Source organism: Echinops telfairi, unplaced genomic scaffold, assembly GCF_000313985.2.
Source record: "Echinops telfairi isolate 266 unplaced genomic scaffold, ASM31398v2 ScPeMD7_7466;HRSCAF=8504, whole genome shotgun sequence".
Lineage (NCBI taxonomy): Eukaryota > Metazoa > Chordata > Mammalia > Afrosoricida > Tenrecidae > Echinops > Echinops telfairi.
This window is the reverse complement of record NW_022111366.1, coordinates 3,126,815-3,146,636: the sequence shown is the minus strand read 5'-3', so window position 1 is coordinate 3,146,636 and position 19,822 is coordinate 3,126,815. Positions and strand designations below refer to the sequence as shown.

Below are 19,822 nucleotides of genomic sequence, written 5' to 3'. Positions count from 1 at the left end.
CACACACACACACACACACACACACACACACACACCTTTAGAGGAGAGGTTCAGTAAAATTCCCCACATATGGCAAGCATATTTTAGGGGAATCACCATGACTAGAGGCCAGTGGGAGAGAAAGAAAAAGAAAATAATGAGAAAAATCTTCAGTAAGTCTAAATTGTTCCAGTCAGACTGCTGAGAAAGAATGCAAAGGATTGGAGATGAAAATTGTTGGTAAAATCAGCATTTGACACAGCTAAGCACTTTCCCTATTGCAGATTACTGGAACTTGGTCTCATGCACTACAACACAGGGGGAAGTCTTTGAAGTGTGGTAGTATTTAATTTAACACAATGGACATATATGAAAAGAGCATACTATGCAATACAAAAGTTATTTCTTGCTAATTCACAATTTCAAAAGTTAAAACTTTTTACTTGTGAATAATTGTAGGAGGAGGACAGGTATAAATAAGTTTTAATTGACATTGGCTACCAACACCCTTAAGTGAAATGGTTTTCTAAATTAGTATATGCTGTTATCTATATAATGATCAATTAAATGCTTAAATGTGCTACCAAACTCCTAATATAAAAAAACAAAAATGTAAAAGAATTATAATAAAAAATGTAAAATAATGTAATATAAAAGAGCTCACATAAAAAGTAGGTAACTGATCTTCAATCAGCTTTTTTTGTAAGAAGTGAGATCTCAATTTTCTCCGAGGGAAAAAGGACTTCAATTTTGTCTTAAAGATTTACCATTGAAAGTTAATTAGGCCATCTGACTATAAAATAAGCTGGTGTGATTAAAAGACTAAAGAATTGAATGGTGTTGTAGAAAAAAGCACCTGGCTGGTTCTCACAGAGGCTTTGTGCATGAGAGACTTTCTGCTAACCTGAGTTCAGCTTTTCACCCTGACGGTTAATGTGGTTTAAGTAGCAAGACGAACTGGGGCTGCAATGGGGAATGGGCTGGGGACTGAGGGGGACGCGGCAGAACTAAAGACTAACTTAGCTGTCCAGGCAAGGAGTAAGGAGGACCTCGAGGAGCCCTGTGAGCTTAGTAGGTTACACACTGGGCTGCTAACTACGAGGCCGACAGTCTGACTCCACCAGCCACTGGGTGAGAAAAAGAGGAGGCTTTCTGCTCCAGTAAAGATGTACAGCCCAGAAAACCGAAGGGGCGGGCTTGTTCTGTCTCATAAAGTCATTAAGAACCCCTAAGAGCTGATGGTTCAAACTCTCCCAGTGGGGCCACAGGGGACAGGCCTGGCAATGTATTTCTGACATGCAGTAAAACTCTTCAAGCAGTTTTCCAATGTAAAACATGGGATGGCCAAGTTGGAATGTCGCCATGGTAAGGGGATTTGGGGTTTGAGGTAGTTCTGTCCCTCAGAGACTGGAGACAAAGCATCAATGTGGAGGTGGGAGTGGGATGGGTGTATGGAGCATAGGTAGGCAAGGGATGATTACGGTCTCTCCCCATGAGTACATCCTCCAAATGTGATACCTTAAAAACAATAAATGAATCCTGGCGTTGTCACCTGAAAACTCTATGACCGCATGCAGTTAATTAAGAAGTTACATTGGTTGAGTATTTATTAAGTGACCAGGTACTTCCTAGGGATGGTTTCCAGTACATTTTCTAGTTTAGCTAATCTCTTCATATCATAGCTTGTTATCTATAAGAGAGTGTTAACTATAATTGTGAATCATACAGCTATTTTCAGGCATAAAAGAAAGGTCAGATACATGAAAGGGCTGCAAGCCCAAACCCCATTGCCATGGCTGACCCCACCCTACCGCCACTCAGTTGATTCGGACTCTTGGTGACCCTATAAAGGGTTTCCGAGGCTGTAACTCTTCATGAGAGCCGCCAGCTTCATCTTTCCCCTACAACTGTCAGGTGGCTTCTAACTGCCCACCTTTTGGTTTGCAGCTAAATGCTTACTTATTATGCTGCCAGGGCTTCTTAGTAAAACTGAAGTCATCATTATTATTAAACATTAGTTTGATAGTAAACTTGACAAGACCCCCACCCCCCGACTTAAACATGCTATGAATTCTTGTCAACTTTTATCTATTGGAAACTCCATAGCCTGACAAAAATACCACACAACATAAAATAAGAACACCATGATGATTCTTTCAACAACTCGGAACACTGTAAATATGGGGTCATATTTCAAAAAGTGGTCCCTTAGAGAAGCAACTGAAAGAGCTTAATCCTCTTAATGTAGAGTAGATCAGGAACGATTTCTATTCATAAAGGCAGGGGGACGATATTCTCTGCCCCATGTAAGCAGGAAGTAACTACGGAAGGAGAGACCTCTGCCCCTGATCTCATAAAATAGGATGTGAATGAAATCTCTCAGGGGAAATGAAACAGGGTGAAGGAGCAAACATGGAGAGTTAGACAGATCATATGCAGAGTCCATGACAACATCTCATCCTAGGGACCACATTTCCCAGAACTCTTTGCTACCCTGATGAAAGTTCCTGAGATCCTTGCTTTTGCAGGAACTTTTTAAAAAGACCAACATGCATGTTTCGGGCAAGAAAAATGAGTTTGGCTATGTTGGCTGGGTAGTTTCTTCCTCCTCAGAGCTTCTAAATAAAATTCTCCTGCTATGCCAAATAACAATAACTGCTTTAGAGGGACTAAATTATTTCATTGTACTTCTATTTGAACATGGTTCTACAAAGCCAAAAACAACAACAACAACAAAACCAGCACATGCCTTCAAGGTTTCAAGATAAAGCATGAGGAGGAATATGCCATTAACCATGTTTATGGTCAAGCATGTGTTCTATCAACTAAAGAAAGTGGTGATGAGCACCTCTGAAACCCTCGTTTATAGGCACCCCACACCCGTGAGCAGCCACCGGCACAAAGAGAAAGAAACAAACAACGCGGGTTTCTGTTTGAAGCTCAGCTTTACAGCAAAGAAAGAACACCCAATAAAAATGTCAAAAACAAAAACATATAAACATAAAAAAATTCAAATTTTCTTCCCCAGTAGAGAAGAACCCACTTTAAAGAAAAGAATGATCAACAAGTTGCAAAGCATTGAAAGAGAGAGAGAGAGAGAGACTTTAGAATCACAATCAAATGTAATACGTAGACCTTGGGATCCGAATTCAGAGAAGCCAAGTATAAAATAAATTCTGGGATAATTAGGTTCGTTTGAATATGGACTAGGTTTCAGAAGATAGGCTTGCTGAAAATAAAGTGAACTTGAAGCACTTACTGATGAAGACTGAAGACATCGGTATCGGTTACAATTCAACATAAAGAAAACACCCCTGCCAAGTAGACCACTGCATTGCACTGATTGCGCCGTGTTTCCTTCTGGTGAGCATAGGGTCACTGTGGATTGGAACGGACTCGACAGCACCCAGCAACAACCGATCAATAAGCAACGTCATGATGAACAAAGAAAACACTGAAGTCCTCAAGGGTTTTATTTTAGTTTGTTCCGCAATCAAAGCAGCATTCGAGAAATCAAACGATGGGCTGCATTGGGAAAACCTGTTGCTCAAGCCTCTTAAAGTGTTAAAAAGCAAAGATGGCCTCATATGCATGTAAAATTTGGACAATGACTAAGGAACCAAAGAAGAATCCATACATTTAAATTATGGTGTTGGTGAAGAATATTGAATATGCCATGAGATTCCAGAAGAATGAATGAATCTTTCTTTGAAAGAAAGACAACTAGAACGCTCCTTAGAAGCAAGGAGGACAAGATTTTGCCTTACATACTTTGTACACATTATTAAGACTGATGAGTCCCTGGAGAAAGCATCATACTTCATTAAGTAGACACTCAGCAAAAAAAGGAAGACACACAATGAGATGGATTGACACTGTGGTGCAAAAATGAGCTCAAAGATCAGCAATTGTGAGGATGGCACAGGGGAGCGCAGCGGTTCTCAACCCCTTTTAGGGCTTGAATGACCCTTTCACAGGGGTCAGCCGATTCCTAACAGTAGCAAAATTACAGTGATGAAGTAGCAATGAAAATAATTTTATGGTTGGGGGGCTAACCACAACATGAGGAACTGTATGAAAGGGTCACAGCCTTAGGAAGGTTGAGAACCACCGGAGTAAGGAATGTTTCATTCTGTTAAATAGGGTCTCTATGGGTCAGAATCAGCTCAGTGACATCTAACAACAATGGAAGACAATATGGAATTGTTAATAATGTTTTTAGGTGTGATGATGGTATTGTGATTAAGTGAAAAATTTCCCTTATTTTACCGAGCTACACACTGAAATATTTAAGATATGAAATGTCATATGTGGTATCTACTTTAAAATACTGCTAGGTTTAAAATCAGGAAAAGGTGTACATCAGGCGCGGCAGTTACATAATCTCCTGTCCACTTGAGTGAATGGGTGAAGTCTAGCCTCAATCAGGTCACAGCCTGATCAATCCCTACTTGTGGACATGGCCTTCTCATGAGGATTCTGGGAACTTCTTCTTCCTCCCTGGAGGTGGGACACCCTCTCTCTCTGCTAGGAGTTCCTGTTGACAAGCCATATGGAGCCACGCTGATGGCTGCCAGATCCCTGGAGCTGAAGGACCCACATGGAGACCCGCACCAGGGTTGAGATGCTTCCACCACCACTGGATCCACCACTGGCCTGTCACCTTCCTGCATTCAACATCATTGCATGTGCTGCGTGAGTCTAAAGAGGAATTTATGGACTAGTATCGGATATATGGGCTAATATTGGACTTGTGGACCTGCTTTCATTTGATTAGTGTAAGCACTGCATCCTTCAGTATGGATTACAACTTAATGAAAAGAAAACAAAGATACTCATAGCTGGACTAATAGACAACATCTTGATGACCAGAGAAAAGACTCAAGCTGTCAAGGATGTCGTCTTGCTTGGATCCTTCATCAATGCTCATGGAAGCAGCAGGCAATGAATCCTAGGGTGCACTGCACTGGGTAAATCTTCAGCACCAGATCTCTGTAAAGTGTTGAAGAGCAAGGGTGTCCCTTTGAGGACTAGGGTATGTCCATGGCACTTTCAGTTGCTTCAAATGCATGTGAAAACTGTACATTGATTAAGGAAGGTTGATGAAGAAATGATGCATTTGAATTATTGTACTGGTGCAGAATATTGAAAGCACCATGGGTGGTCAAAAGAACAAACAAATTTATTTTGTTTTGAAGAAGTATAACCAGAATGCTCTTCAGATGTGAGCATGGTGAGATTTTGTCTCATGTACTGTGTACATATTATTGGGAGAGACCAGGACCTGGAGAAGTACATCATTCACGTTTGGTAAAGTAGAAGGGCTACAAAAACAGAGAAGACGGATTGACACAGTGGCTGCAACAATGGGCTCAGACATTAAGAACAATTGTGAGGCTGGCACAGGACCAAGTGGTGCTTCATTCTGTGGTACATAGGGTCACTATGAATTGGCACCAATGTAGAGATACCTAACAACAATAACTTTAAAATATTTGAACAAAGAAATCAACAATGATGAGCTAAATCATACAATGTTGGATCTAGGTGACAGACATTTGTAGGTACAAACTGTTCTGTTTGTTTTTATACTTGTAATTTTTCTTAAAAAAAAAATATATATATATAAAATGAAAAAGAAAGTCTGATAAAATACCTACTGCATCCATGGAGTTCTTATATGATAGGTTACTGCGCCAAAGCGAGACCCAGTGAAGCAGACTTAAAGTGCCTGGCTGCTACTGATCGACTGGCAATTCAAACCCACCAGCAGCTAGGTGAGACAAAGATCGGGTGACTTGCTTCCATAAAGAGGATAACCTAGGAAGGAAGCAGTTCTATTCTGTCCCACGGGTCACAATGAGCAGAAAACGGACTCAACATCATCTAACAACAGTGAAGTCAAATTAGAAGAAAATGGCCCAGGTAAGCATGTCTTGAGGTCAGAAGGACATGTGTAAAAGTCTCTCATCTTGTCTTTATGGGACAAACTATGGAATGCAGGCTAGATAAGTACTTCTCCCAAATTCTACTAGCGAACTATCAAAATCCCCCATATGGGAGTTATTGTCACGGTGGGTAAATGGGGGATTGTGGCCATGCTGTGTACAAGCTAAGTGAACCAGCGTGGGAAGGTGAACGGGACTATATCGATGAATTAGGGTATTTCTACATAGGCATTTACCTTTGTTGCAAATATACCTATGGATACAGTAGAGCAAACAGGGAGCACGGTTATGGAAGCATCTCAGACCCAACCAATCACCTAGAGGGAATAAGTACCAGCTCTGGGGGCTCAAGACCACAGTCTCAGGATACACCAAGGTCAACTGGCACAACACAGTCCATAAAGAAAACATTCTACATCCTAATTTGGTGAGTAAGAAATGGTTGTGAGTGGTTATCTATTGGTCTAACGATTGGCCTCCCCCCATCCAGAACAAAGATGAGTGAAAAAAAGCAATGATGTCGTGGAGCATGGGAACCTCAGCTCTATGACCCTGGGACCAGAAGGGTGATACAGTTTCTGGCTATCACTATATAGACTCTTCTGAAAGGAGTGGCATTCGAAGGTCCTGGAAAGAACAAAACTCAAAATCACACACAAAAAGACTAGGTTTACAGGCCAGATAGCCATTAATGGAACTCCTGGCCTTAGACCCCCTTCAAACCGGGAACTGAAGTCCAACTTTCAGCCCAAACCAGACAGGCCTATAAGAAGAACGATCACACCAGGGCGGCGTGCACACGTTAGAACGATCAGCTCTAGGAGAGCAAGGAGGCAGCATTTGCCCGGAGACAATATTCAGCAGAACGAGGACACAGGAAAGAAGAAGAACTGGAAATGGAGAACACAGGGAGGGAGTAGGACGAGTGCTGCTGCGCTGTGGGGTCTGCAATCAGTGTCATGACACAAAATGTGTACGGACTGTTGAATGGAAAACCAATTTGCAATGCAGCCTTTCCCCCCAAGTCACAATCAAAAGTCTTGTAGAAACGGCACACTATTATTTTTTACTTCACAAAGGGTGAGGATAATCACCACCATCAATATCAGTTCCAGGCTGATTTGCACGAGAGAGAAGGTTAGACACACCTTCACTTGCCAACCTTGTTGGCCAACTGGGACGCCAGCTGATCCTCGCACAGCGTTCTCTGCTTCTCTGCCAGGTCTGCTAATTCACTGCAATGGAATGGCGACATAGAACTCACAGAATATACCCAGAGTTGCGGGTATTATTTGGGAAGTAACATAAAGAACTCAGGTCAGGAGCAGGAATGATTCAGTCAGGACAGATTCTTTTTGGGAGTACCCACAGGCAGGCCTCAGCCTCTGCTCTCAGTGTGGACCCTGCCCTACTTGGGCAAACATTAAGTTTTGTAGCGCTGCTAAAAAGTGCCCAGAGGCACCACACTCAGCTGCAAGCTTCCGGTCCCAAGGATCTTGGCTCTTTGACTTTGGAGGTTGGAATGGCCAAAATAGCCACCTTGCTCTGGGGGCAAAAACATCCATCTTGCCAGCCCTACTGCTACTGCCATTGCAGTTTTCCAAGACATCTCTTACAGCCGTCAGGGCTAAGCTCTTTCTGCGTGCTGGGTCTAGGAGGTTTCAGTGCAAGAATCCTGGGTGTAAAGGATGCACTCCATACCTAGTTCTTCTACGTCATGGTAGCGCAGTGCACCTTTCTAGTCCCCAGGACTGGCTCCCTTTAAACCTAGTGTGAGAGCAAAAGTGGCTAAACTTCTTGTTACTGCTTCATCCACCTTATCTGCACCATCCCTCCCAGTATTATGGCTCTTGTTTGCGTAGTCCCACCCATTCATTATGGGGGAGTCACAAGGCCACTGCTAGAAGGGCCATGTTAAGAAATTCACTTCAGCATAGGCTCTCAAGAGCTCTTGTATCAAAAACAGTAAATATAATATACTTTAGAAAATGCCTCATGTAACTCAAAAAGTGACTATAGTAATCACTAGCATTCCAATGTCAGTGTGAAGGGTTTTGAATAAAAATTGCTTCGGGCAATAGGAGAGGCACACTCTTTTTCAGAGAGGAGGCAAGAGAATGTATGAAGTGGGGCAGCCAAGAAGGGGGTAGAGCTCAGCTTGAAGAAGGTGAAACCTATAGGGTGAGGATGGTAGATAAGAAATGCCTTCAAGTATTTGACAAGCAACTGTGTGGAAAACAGAATGAATTTACTGTGTATCTTTTTGAATGTAGATATTACATCAAGAGTGGAAACTACAAGCAGGCAGATTTTTGCTCAGTCTAAGTGTGGTGAAGTAAAATTACATACTTATAGCTCTCCTATGAATGTCTCTATAGCTCCCACCACATGATTGAGTGGGGCCAAGCAAAGAGGGTGTGTGAGACATTCTTAGCGGGGACTGACCCGTTTTGCCATTGCTCTGGATACAAGAGCCATCCCCGAAGAGGAAGGAGAGACTCCTGCAACCAGCAAGGACGAAGAGGCCCCAGTGAAGAGCAAGCAACATGGTTGTCTAAAGTGGCAGAGCCACCAGAGGCTGAAGTACAGTACCGAGGACATGGAAAAGGGCAGAAGGCTGTGCTGAGACCTTAAGACAGAGCCTAGGAGCAGTGCTGAGGCCACGCCCGAGAAGGCGAGGCGGAGCAGTGGGTGGGGTTCTGGTTCATGGAGGCAGAGGACAAGGGGCCACATGGCTGAAAGGTTAAAGGGAAGAGACACCCACACCAGCAGCATGGCTTAGAGGTTTTGTGGAAAAAACAAAACAATACTGCATTCTTATCATAATTGTGAGCATGCTCTGTGGGTTCGACATGGCCACTGCAGTAAGTTACTGAACCCATCAGAGAAGCAGAGAAGAGCCATGGTGTTAAAGTGTTAAAGACTGGAGTCAGAATAAGGTAAAGAAGGATGGAAGGTGGAGGTATGTCTGACCTCTCTCGTGCAGCAATCGGCCTTGCGCTGGTGTGAAAATAAAACATAGTCTCTCTCTCCCGACTGAAGCCAGAGCAGGTCAGATGTGGTCCCCATGCCATTTCCTCAATAAGTAAGGACTTTATAACAATTCCCAACACCGAATTTGAAAAGTCATATGCAAGCAAATCTTCCAACCCATTGTAAGCAAAGGAAGGTGAACTGCTTGTATGGTCATTTTAATGATCAGATTCTATTATCAAGTTATCTCTACACTATCAATAAGCTCAAATTTATAGCATCATTATTTTTTAAAAAAAATCTTCACTTATTATATATGTATTAAATAGTTGCTCTGTCTGCACCATTACATTAGGTGCTGAGAAAGTGAAAACAAATATAAAACGTAATCCCTGATCCTAAGAAGCTTATTATCAAGGAAGACAAGATTATGTGTACATATATAGTGCACATTATTTTGCTGAGACCTTGTTATAAGGTGATAGCATGGAATGAGGATGTGATCCAGTTAAAATTTTCATCTGCTTGCCTTGGCCATCTCTTACGTGTCCTTTCTCTGGGTTAGGCTATCTGTCTGTCTAAGAATAAACTGATTCAGTGATTGTGAAAATACAAGTAAAATATTTTGTCTGTGCTGTGAAGCCTTTCTTGGCCTGGACACAAGACAATGGGACTTTATCTTCCAATTTCTCAGCTAGCCCTCTCAAATAGCCTCCAAAGCTATTATGCAATGAACGAAGCATCTGAATGATCAAATAGTCCTTAAAAACACAATATTCAGCAAATCAACATTCAAATTGCATGTAACCATTGGTTACTAAACTCTTTCTATCTTTGAAGAAACTTATTCAACAGCAAGCATTCATTAATCTAAATGCAACTTAGTATTAAAAAATTTCAGAACTAGAAGGTAAGGGCAAGAGATAAAACTCACAACACATGGAACCTAGGAACAGGAATGGGAATAGCGGTCCCAAAAGGGTAGGAGAAAGGGCCCACCGATCGCAATGAATGGCACATAGCCACACACCCCAATCAAGGGGGAAGAACAAAGGGAGACAGCGGTCGGTGTGAGATTTGAAAATAATTAACAATCTACAATCTATCAAGAGGCAATGAGGGTTGGCGGGGGAGGGGAAAAAAAGAGGAGCTGATCTCAAGGGCTCAATGGAAAGTAAATGCCTAGAAAAGAACGATGGAATATATGTACGAATATGTCAGATACAACTGATGTATGGATTGTAACAAGAGTTGTAAGAGTCCCCAATAAAATGATTTAAAAAAAATAAAGAGATATAACTGGTATGTCGAGGACTATAAACTTACCAGGTACAGTGGAGGAAAAATACTACTGCATTATAGTGATACTTAATGATATGACTATAGAGTAAAACATCAAAACAATTACATTTGATGAAGTCACCCTTAAAGAAGTTTTGAAAATCAAAGAGGGTTTGTGTGAACCATTTCAGTTCTTCCCTCAAATATCCTGAAAAGAACTTGTGAGAAGCTGACCTGAGACTGCTGAAAAAGGGTGCTCTTTTCCGGGCTGATGCCACAGGCCAGAAGAGCAGCAGTCATGTCAAGGATGCTCTGCCGCAGGGCAGCTGGGTCTTGTGGAGCAGTGATGGAGTGGAGATCCACAATGCTGTACAGCACAGAACCGTACTCATCCTGTAGTTTCACCCAGCTCTCAATGGCTCCCAGGTAATTGCCGAGGTGGGGGATTCCTGTGGGCTGAATTCCAGAAAATATCCGCTCCATGCCATCTTTCTGAAACAAAGAATGGCAAACATGTGGACATTGAGGCTGAATTCATGAATCCCCTTGCCCATATTACTATAGCTGCTAATATTGTGTAATTCCCTTAAACAGACCAACTGTGCAAGATCATAGGTGAGATATTAGGAGACATAAACTCTCTAGTATTACTTCTGGATCAAATTATTTAACGTTTTTGTGCTTCAGTTTCCTTTTCCTTTTAGAAAAATCATATTTTTATAAGGAATAAATAATGCACTACTTTAAAAAAGATCTAATTACTTGCACATAAATATTTATGCATACACGTAAGAGATCAAACTGGAAAGCATATGTACATTTAGGTCTGTATCCATTGGGGTAGGGGCCCCCGTTATAGAATGGTTATGAGATGGGCTGCTAACCAGAAAGCCAGTAGTCTGAAACCAGTAGCCGCTCCTTAGGAGAAAAGAGGGGTTTTCCCACTCCCATAACGAGTCAGTCTCAGAACCCCACAGGGCAAGTCTACCCTGCCCTGCAGGGTCACTATGAGTTGGAATCTACCCAATGGCAGTGAGTTTGGTTTTTATCCATTAGAGATTTTTTTTTTTTTTTTTGGTTTGGTTTGGTTTTAACATATGGTGGGAAGTGGGCATCTAGTTTTGCTTTTTCTTTATGAACACCTGACTGTTCCCATACTATTTACTAAAAATACTCTTTCCCCACTGCTCTGGAATTCCATTGCTGTCATAAATCAAGTATTCATATACACGGGCACTTGATAAGCACAGCTTTCTGATTTATCCCAAGTCCTGGCAGTGTTGCCGGGTAAGCACTGGCTTGCTAGTTGCAAGGTCAGCAATTCAAAGCTGCCAGTTGCTCTGTGAGTAGGAGGAGAGACTTTCTGTTCCCATAAAGATTTTATAGCCTCAGAAACCCTGTATAAGGTCATTTTGAGAGAACAGACATCTTTATAACATTGGGCTCTCCAATCCTCAACCATATAGCTTGCTAGATCTTTGATCTTTACATCTAAGAGTAGGCTCCAGATAGCTGATTCGCTGTAGATATGCGAGTGCCAATGCTACTTAGGATTTGACCTTCTCTTTCTCCAATAATCCAAATCCTTATACTTAATAAATAAGGATAAATACTTATTTCTCCAAATAAAAAACTTCTCTCCTATACCTATGTTCATTTTCCACTCCTAAGAAGGGTCAAAATAAACTAACCCAAAATGAAATCCTAAATCCATAGTCATTGAGTGGATCCTAACTGCTAACAACTCTATAAAAGGTTTTAGAGATTGTAAATCTTCATGGAAGCATAGTGGAGTAGCTGGGGGGTTTGAACTGCTGGCCTCTGGGTTAGCAACCCAATACTTAACCCAAAGGTTTTCTTACTCCCAAAACGGTAGTCCTTAAAATGGGTATAGTGGTTATGTGTTGGGCTTCAATCACATGGTGGTTTTGATCTGCATGGTATGCAGTTCGAAACCACCAGCAGCTCGGTGGGAGAAAGACTGGGGTTTCTATTCTCTTAAACAGTTAGTCTTGGAAACCCACAGGGGTTTGCTATGAGTCAGCACTGACTTGATAACAGTGAGTTTGGTTTTTTTGGTATCTATATAAAATTACAAATGACCCAAGCAACCTAGACACTGCAAAACTTTGTGGTTTTGAAGATATAGAAAGGGAATTTTTAAGTAACTAAAAGGAAATATAGTTTAGCATTTAAAATCAAATGATTTTTTAATATTTAAAAGGAAATTATATTGATATAATTTATATTTAATTATATTGATATAAATTTTATATTTAATTATATTGATATACTTTTTATATTTAATTATATTGATATTATTTTATATTTAATTATATTGATATTATTTTTATATTTAAAATAAGGTGACCAGATGTCCTGCTTTTGGTGGGACAGTCCCGATTTTAAACAATTTTTCCCGGGTCCCGCGGCATTTTAAAAAAAGTCCCGATTTTTGGAAAGAATGTACGACAAGCTAGGGTATACAGTTTTCGGCTGCCATGTGGCTATTTGGCCAGGATATGAGTTTTATCAATGGTGTCCCGCTTTACCAATGTTAAAATCTGGTCACCTTAATTTAAAAGGAAATTATATTGCCTTTTAGTTACTTAAAACCCCCTTTTTAATAGATCTTCATATGACTAAATCACCAATAATTTATTCATAACATTTATAAAATAGCCTCTAGTTGAGAAGCTGAGGCTAGTGGGGGTTGGGGTTTGTGGGGAGGCGGGAGGGAGAAGGTGAAGGAGAGGGGAGGAGGGGCAGGAAGGAGAGGGAGCTGGAATCAGTGCACACAACAGTGAGGCCTCTTCCACTACCTCGAGACTTCACCCAGCTTTGGGTCTTGTTGTGGGAATAAGCAGGGAAACGGTCAGTGCAGTAAAAAAAAAAAAAAGATTAATGGGTTTTAGGGATGGATTGATGAAGAGAGAAAGTAAAGCAGAAAAACAAACTCTGAACTTAATAAATGGAAGAGAAAAAAATATCCAGAAATATTTGACCTAGGGAAATAGAGAGGCTGTTTATGGTCATGTACAGGGTTATAAAGACTAAGAATATTGAACTAAGATCAGGAAATTCCTCCATGGTCAAACTAAGGAATTAGTCCCCAGGAGAAATGGAGGAAATGAATTCTTGAGAAAGCTAGAGGAGAAAGGCGCTAGAGAACAGTCTGTGGGAAAAAAAAACCAACCGAAAAACCAGGGACCGGTGGGAATGGAGCAGACATGATCTAATCCATCTTTCCTATGCTCTAGTTTCTGTGATTCTGCACATTGGTGTGGAGGGAATAATGTTATCAAGAAATGTTTTGTTCCATTTTCAAGGAGCTACCAAATTACCGACTCTAAATGAGAACTGGATTCCTGGTTTTAAAAATATACAAAAAGCGCCCTGCTCTTTGGCAGTGAGTTTATGTTCCTGTCTGTCCCCCCCCTGCAAGAGTCAGCAGGCGGCCTGGCGGCATGGCAGGGGAGATAGGCCTGGTACCATGAAATCACGAGGCTGGAATGCGCCCTTTGGGTGGTGGAGGATGGGGGTTCTAAGTTCAAACGCACTGGAGTTGGAAAAGAATGAAAGCGAAAGGGGCAGGGGCTTCCCAGCAGACGGGAGGCAAACCACACAGAAAACAGTTTCAAGGCTGGCCCACAGGCATGCACTCCACTGGGAAGTCTGGACCATCAACCTGTAATGCCATCTGCAGTGTACAGAGCACTAGAAAGAGGGGCGGCAGGTGGGGGGCCTGTCACAAAACAGGCATGGATTTTTTTACTTCAGGTGTACTTTTTTAAACAAATGCTACTTCCACTTAATCCATTGATTGGCTCATTTGATAACAGAAATCAGCACAGGGGCTTGTTAAACAGTGTTCCAGAAGAAAAGGTGGTGTTGGAATCAAAGGTAGAAGGCAGTTGCCAAAGTGATGGACAAAGCTAAAGCTACTCCTGGGGCACTGAGCATATCCAAAATTCCTAATTATCATAATTTTAATAACTGCACTCAAAAACAACGTAAAATTTCCCAAACTGCTAATTGTGGTAAAGGACTTTATTATTATTACTTTTTAAATGATCAGCTAAAGTGAACCTTTATCTCAAGGGAATAAAATAGACCAATGAAGGCTGCCTACCACCTCTGGAATACTTTTAATTTGGGCATATGGTAGTCACCATAGTCGTGAAGACTTCAAAATGCCATCACGTATTTCTGTTTAGAGTGTGCTGTAGCGCCGTGTTCATTCCTCACATCCATTGCCACTAGTCAAAGTGAAACAAGCAACGCGGCGTGGTTGGCTAAGCTATGGTTCTGTGAGTGGCCTTTTATCGCAGACTGCCAATCATCATCAACAGTATTACAGTATTACGAGCTCATGGAAAGGAAACCCCAGTAAGTCTGTTTAGCTTTCTAGTTGTACACACGTTAGAAACATATTTAGAACTCTCACCCTTAGCGCTTCGTTAGGGTTCTTCAGTGTGTGTTTGACCTGACACTTCAATTTCAATCCTATGCTCACCACAAAAATCGCCAAACTGTTTCAAAAGTGCCTCTACTACCAACCAATGGCTGAGGAGTCACAACAGAAGAGACCCTGCACAGAGGAAGGGCACTGGAGTCATGGCTGTGCGGAGCATGCGTTTCTCTGAAGGCTTTCACCACAGTTCGGCAATGATCTTTAAAAGTTAGCTATTTTTTCCAGAAAGCACCCAGAACCCTGGGTCTGTACAGAGAATGCTGACCCAGCACCAAGAAGAAGAAAAAAAAAAAAAGGATTCAGTTCTGCTTAGGAATGAAACCAGAGTCAAGAAGCAATACAGCGAGGGTTAATTCAGTACAAGAGGAAGCACGCCTTATATCCAAATTAAAATTAAATTTGTGATATAAAGCAACAATTAAAATTCAAGGGGAAAGGAGTATTCCAGAAGGAAAGGGTGCCTCGCAGTAACAGGCTCAAGCCTAACACTGATTGTGGTGCTGGTGCAGGGCCGGGCAGTGTGTCCTCCTGCTGTGCACACGAGTTGGAACCAACTGGACAGCACCTAACAACCACGCCTTTTAACTTTTAAGTTCCTTAAGGACCTGTGCTAGCAGCCCTAGTAGTGTAGTGGTTATGGGTTGAGCTACGACCCACATGGTCTGCAGTTCAAAACCACCAGCGGCTCCCCGGGAGGAAGACTGGCTGGGGTATTCGACTCCTGTTAAGTTAGTCTCCAAAGCCCACTGGGAGTCACTAGGAGTCAGCACTGGGTGGCAGTGACTTTGGAGTTTTTGAAGAGCATATGATAGGACGGAAAAAAATACCAAACCAGCCAATCAACCAAAACAAAACAATTACCTAAACGCATGAGGGTGGAGCTGACTACAATTCACAGAAGCACTAGAAACCCACTGGTTTCCACAGCGGAACTCTCCATGGCCACAGACTGTCACATGTTCTCCCTCAGATTCACAGGTGACCTGGTGTTAGCAGCTCAGTACTTCAGCACTGCATCACCACAGCTCATATGGATAAGCACTTTGTATTGTCAGGAGCCCCCGGGGTACAGTAGGTGAGGGAATTGGGCTGCTAACTGCAAGATCCATGGGGAGAAATCAGGAACTAACTCGAAGGCCATGGGTTTGGTTTTGTTTTTTGTTTGAACAAAAAACTAGTTTTGAAGTATTTCCTTGCTGATTTATTTGAGCCACTTCTAAATTTCCAGAGCTATACATCTAGTTTCCCTAAATGTACCATGCTCTTCTTTTTTATCATAGGATGCAATGGTTTTGCAGATGGATTTGGCTCCTTGTGATGACATCGCCATTTTACCGACTTCATCTTAATTAATGGAGATTAGAATTACTGGCATCACTTTTCCGGGGGGTGGGGGGCAAACTGCAAGGTTACATAACCTACTACGGTTACAGGCAGGCGTGCCAGATCTGCAGCTGGACTTCTAAGTTCCGTGCTCCTTCCTCGCCTTGTGCTACTGCCAACTGAGAACACTTTGACATCAAGGTTGGCCTGGTTTTCAAATGCTCCCACAGTGCCCAACAATACCCCTCAAACACATTTTCAAAGAGGAAAGTATGCCACCAAGATGCAGACATGTCACCCAAAATGCCAAGGGCACTCAGATAGTGGCAGACCAGTATCCATATCTCCAGAGCTCTGCCCACTGGGCTATATAACTTTTGTGCCAGGCTAGATCTTTCTCATGCTCTTGACTCCTGATAAATGTCCTTTTTAATATCTGTCTCTTATTTAGGTTTCTGTTTTCATTCATCTATGCCAGATAGTACCTCAACCAAGCAACCAACCAAACAACCTCCATCCAACATAAAGTCATGGGGACTTCAGTTCCCCAGAAAAGCTGTATCATCTGAAGGCAATTAAAGGACATATAAGACAAAGGTTACATGTACTGGTAAGCACTAATTCAACTGGCAAATCACATGAGTTTTTATTGGAAAGGTGAAAAAATGAGATCAACATAGCACAATTAAGGACATGATATGTAGTAAGAGATAGTTTTAATTCCAAAGGATAACACTGCTTCTCAATCCAAATCAGCATGGGCCACATTCTTGACATAAACACCTGAAATAATCACCAGTGCATCATTTATTTTTATATTGAGTGGGACAGTCAATATAGGCAAGAAATAAATAATTTTAAAACTTTGAATGCCTCTTCTTATCTGTTGATAAAGAAGGAAACATTTTTTCTCTCTTCATAAAGAATGCTAACATTTTCAGTGATAAGAGAGAGGATCCTGGGAAGGCATGATTTGATCATAACCTCCTACAGCCAAGTAAAAACTCACCCTTTCAAAAGCTCACCCTATGATCAATGTTCACACCTTTGTAGCAATGGCTGGCTGAGGTCCCATCTTCCAATGATGGTCTGCGAACATTTATCCTTTCAGCAGCTTGGCTACCCCACCTCAAAGTCTTCAGACTGCTGCAAGTGTGCGACTATCAGACTTACACTGGTTTCAAAATGTTTAAAAGTCAGGGACTCCTTAACCGATGCAACAGTCCTACTTGACATGCCCCAAACATATACGCATGGTAGGTGGATGAAGAAGTGGGGTGGGCTGGGGAGGTCAGAGAGGGACTCCCCAGGAGGTGCCCTGATCTTCTACCCTTACCCAACCAGTCAGCGAGGGCTTCCCAGAGAACAGTTTGAAAATAACTACACAAGATACCTTCAAAGGATTATATTTGTTCCCCTAGAAAATTACAATGATCTCCTTTAGGGTCATGGGGAATACCGAGAAGAAAGTTCTTAAAAATCCGTCTGGGGTAAAAGTGCAGACACACTCCTGCCTATCAAAGTGTCTGCTCTTCCTCTCCCTCCCCACTTCCCTCCTGGGGGACGAGATTTGTCCTGCATTAGTTCTTCATTAGTGCACATATCACACTGGCAAGCTAGTATGTATTTTCTCATTTGCTCAGTAAATATTTTCTCACCTGGAATATGAGCGCCTCTGGGGCACAGGCTGGCTTTATGTTCCCAATACACAGCTCAGTGCCAGGCACATTCGGGCACCTAATGTGAACTGCAGTTATGACAAATCTTGCACTGCCTACTTTGGCTCCAAATTCAAAGGGCAAAACAATAATAAGCAAAATGTTCCAGGTAAAGCCAGCCCCTAAACAAGTTAGATTTACAGGTCTGTTTGAAATTGGTTTTCTGAAATTCAGAAACCCGAGTCTTTCAATGGTGGGTTGCTCCTGGAGGGCAGTCATCAATGCCTCCTCCTGCCCACAGATGTTCCTCAGAGAACAGTTCCAGCAGCAGGATTTGAGCTGTACCGAAAAGCCATTCATCAAATTGTTTCTGTAGGAAAGGGAAGGCCAGGTTCTATTTTGGAACACCAGCAGTCAACCCAGTAGTGGCTCCAATTTTGAAGTAGAAGGGGCCTAAGATATCTGGTATGAAGAGGCTGGACGGACAGATAGAATAAACTGTCTTTACCTAGGTTGCATGATTGTTGGAGGTGGGGCACTCTGCTACAGCTTCCTCCAGCATCCCTCCGTTTGTTTTTGTGACACTGATAGTATGAGTTATGGAGGCCTGGGTGCGCGACTTGTACTTACAGACCTAGTGGACAATTTTACATGTGTTTCCCCATGTGCTGAAATGTAAATTTGCTCACTACAGATCAGGAGGTAAGCATAAGTAATCTGGTGCTTACCTTGGTTGCTGGGTACTCTCTCAAGGACTGTACATGGGAAAAGAGATTTTGTTTCTCTAGGAAGGTACTGTGGGGGCTCAGAGAGAAGAGATGGCAGCCATACCTACATGCAGAATTTCTGAAGTGGTGGGTGAGAGAAGTGAAATTATTCACTACCGATTTGAAAATAAGCACAAGTTAGCCCATACTTAACCCTGCTCATTGAATAACCCGACACTGCCTGGAGATGTTGGCCATGGCCAGCCCTCATGGGACAGTGAAAGTAAGAAATTAGAGCAGAGTTTTCAAAGTATGGTCTGTACACCAGCAGTATCACCAAACGTTGGGAACTTCTTAGAGGTCAAATTCTTGAGCATGAACCAAGACCTACTGCAGCGGGTGGGGAACATCAGACCTGTTGGCCTTGTAAGGCCCATGAAATCATCAGTACCAGCTAATATCACAGGCCTCACCCGAGAGAAGAATTCCAGCCATCGCATTCCCCAAACACCAAACCTTCTGCCATCAAGCCAAAGCTGACTCACAGCGACCTTCTCTGGGTTTCCGAGACTGTAACTGTTTATGGGAGTAGACATTAGGGGTGAGCTAGTTAAATGGTTGACCAGAAGGGCCTGCAAATGATGTTATAAATGTCCAAATGGCCGCTGGCAGAACAACTGCATGAGAAGCCCTAGGGTGGGGTTGCTGCATGAGAAGACCTAAGGGTGGGGTTGCTGCATGAGAAGCCCTAGGGTGGGGTTGCTGCATGAGAAGCCCTAAGGGTGGGGTTGCTGCCGGAACAAGCAATGAGAAGAGATATGCACTCCATGATCTAACAAGCCCGGCAGAAGGTGCTGATGAAGCTAGTGTGAGAATCACTGGATTTCAGAGATCTTATTTAAAAACCCCATGCCTTTGGTCAGGAAGCCAGAGAGTGCACTGGTTAAAACTCTTGGCTGCTAACCGAAAGTTTGGCGGTTGGAACCCACCAGCTGCTCTGTCAGTGAAAGTGGCAGTCGGCTCCCAGAAAGATTTCCAGCCACAGAAACCCTTCTGGGGGAACTTCTACTCTCTCCTTGAGGATCTTGAGCCTCATGCACAGAGATGCGGATTTAATCAGACCAGGGCTGGCATGAACATGGGGACTGTTCAGAGCTTACGAATGATGCCCCTGTGCAACCAAGGCAGCGCCATCACTGTTCTCAGCCAACTACAGAACAGAGAGCTCCTGGCCACAGAGTCAATTCCGACTCCTGGTCCAGCCCGCCAACATGGTTCTCCAGAGCTCCAAGCCAGGAATCACGCACACCTGTACACCCCCACACACAGAGAATAAGGCTGAAGAAATATGTAGAGTAATGGGGAAAACTACAGAACACTACTACAAGAAATGAAGGGAGACCTCAACAAATGGAAGAATATTCCATGCTCATGGATCGGAAGACTCAATATAGTCAAAATGGCAGTTCTGCCAAAGGC

At 42.6% G+C, this 19,822-nt stretch overlaps 1 protein-coding gene across 1 annotated transcript in view; it reads right to left on the bottom strand.

Annotated features, from left to right (window-relative positions):
- The window catches only part of WARS2 (tryptophanyl tRNA synthetase 2, mitochondrial), a 102,415-nt gene that overhangs the window by 43,292 nt on the left and 39,301 nt on the right, over window positions 1-19,822 (bottom strand). Inside the window, exon 2 of the mRNA XM_045283715.1 lies at window positions 10,416-10,673. Within this exon, the coding sequence (XP_045139650.1) occupies window positions 10,416-10,673 (258 nt within the window). The remainder of the gene's footprint in view (window positions 1-10,415; window positions 10,674-19,822) is intronic.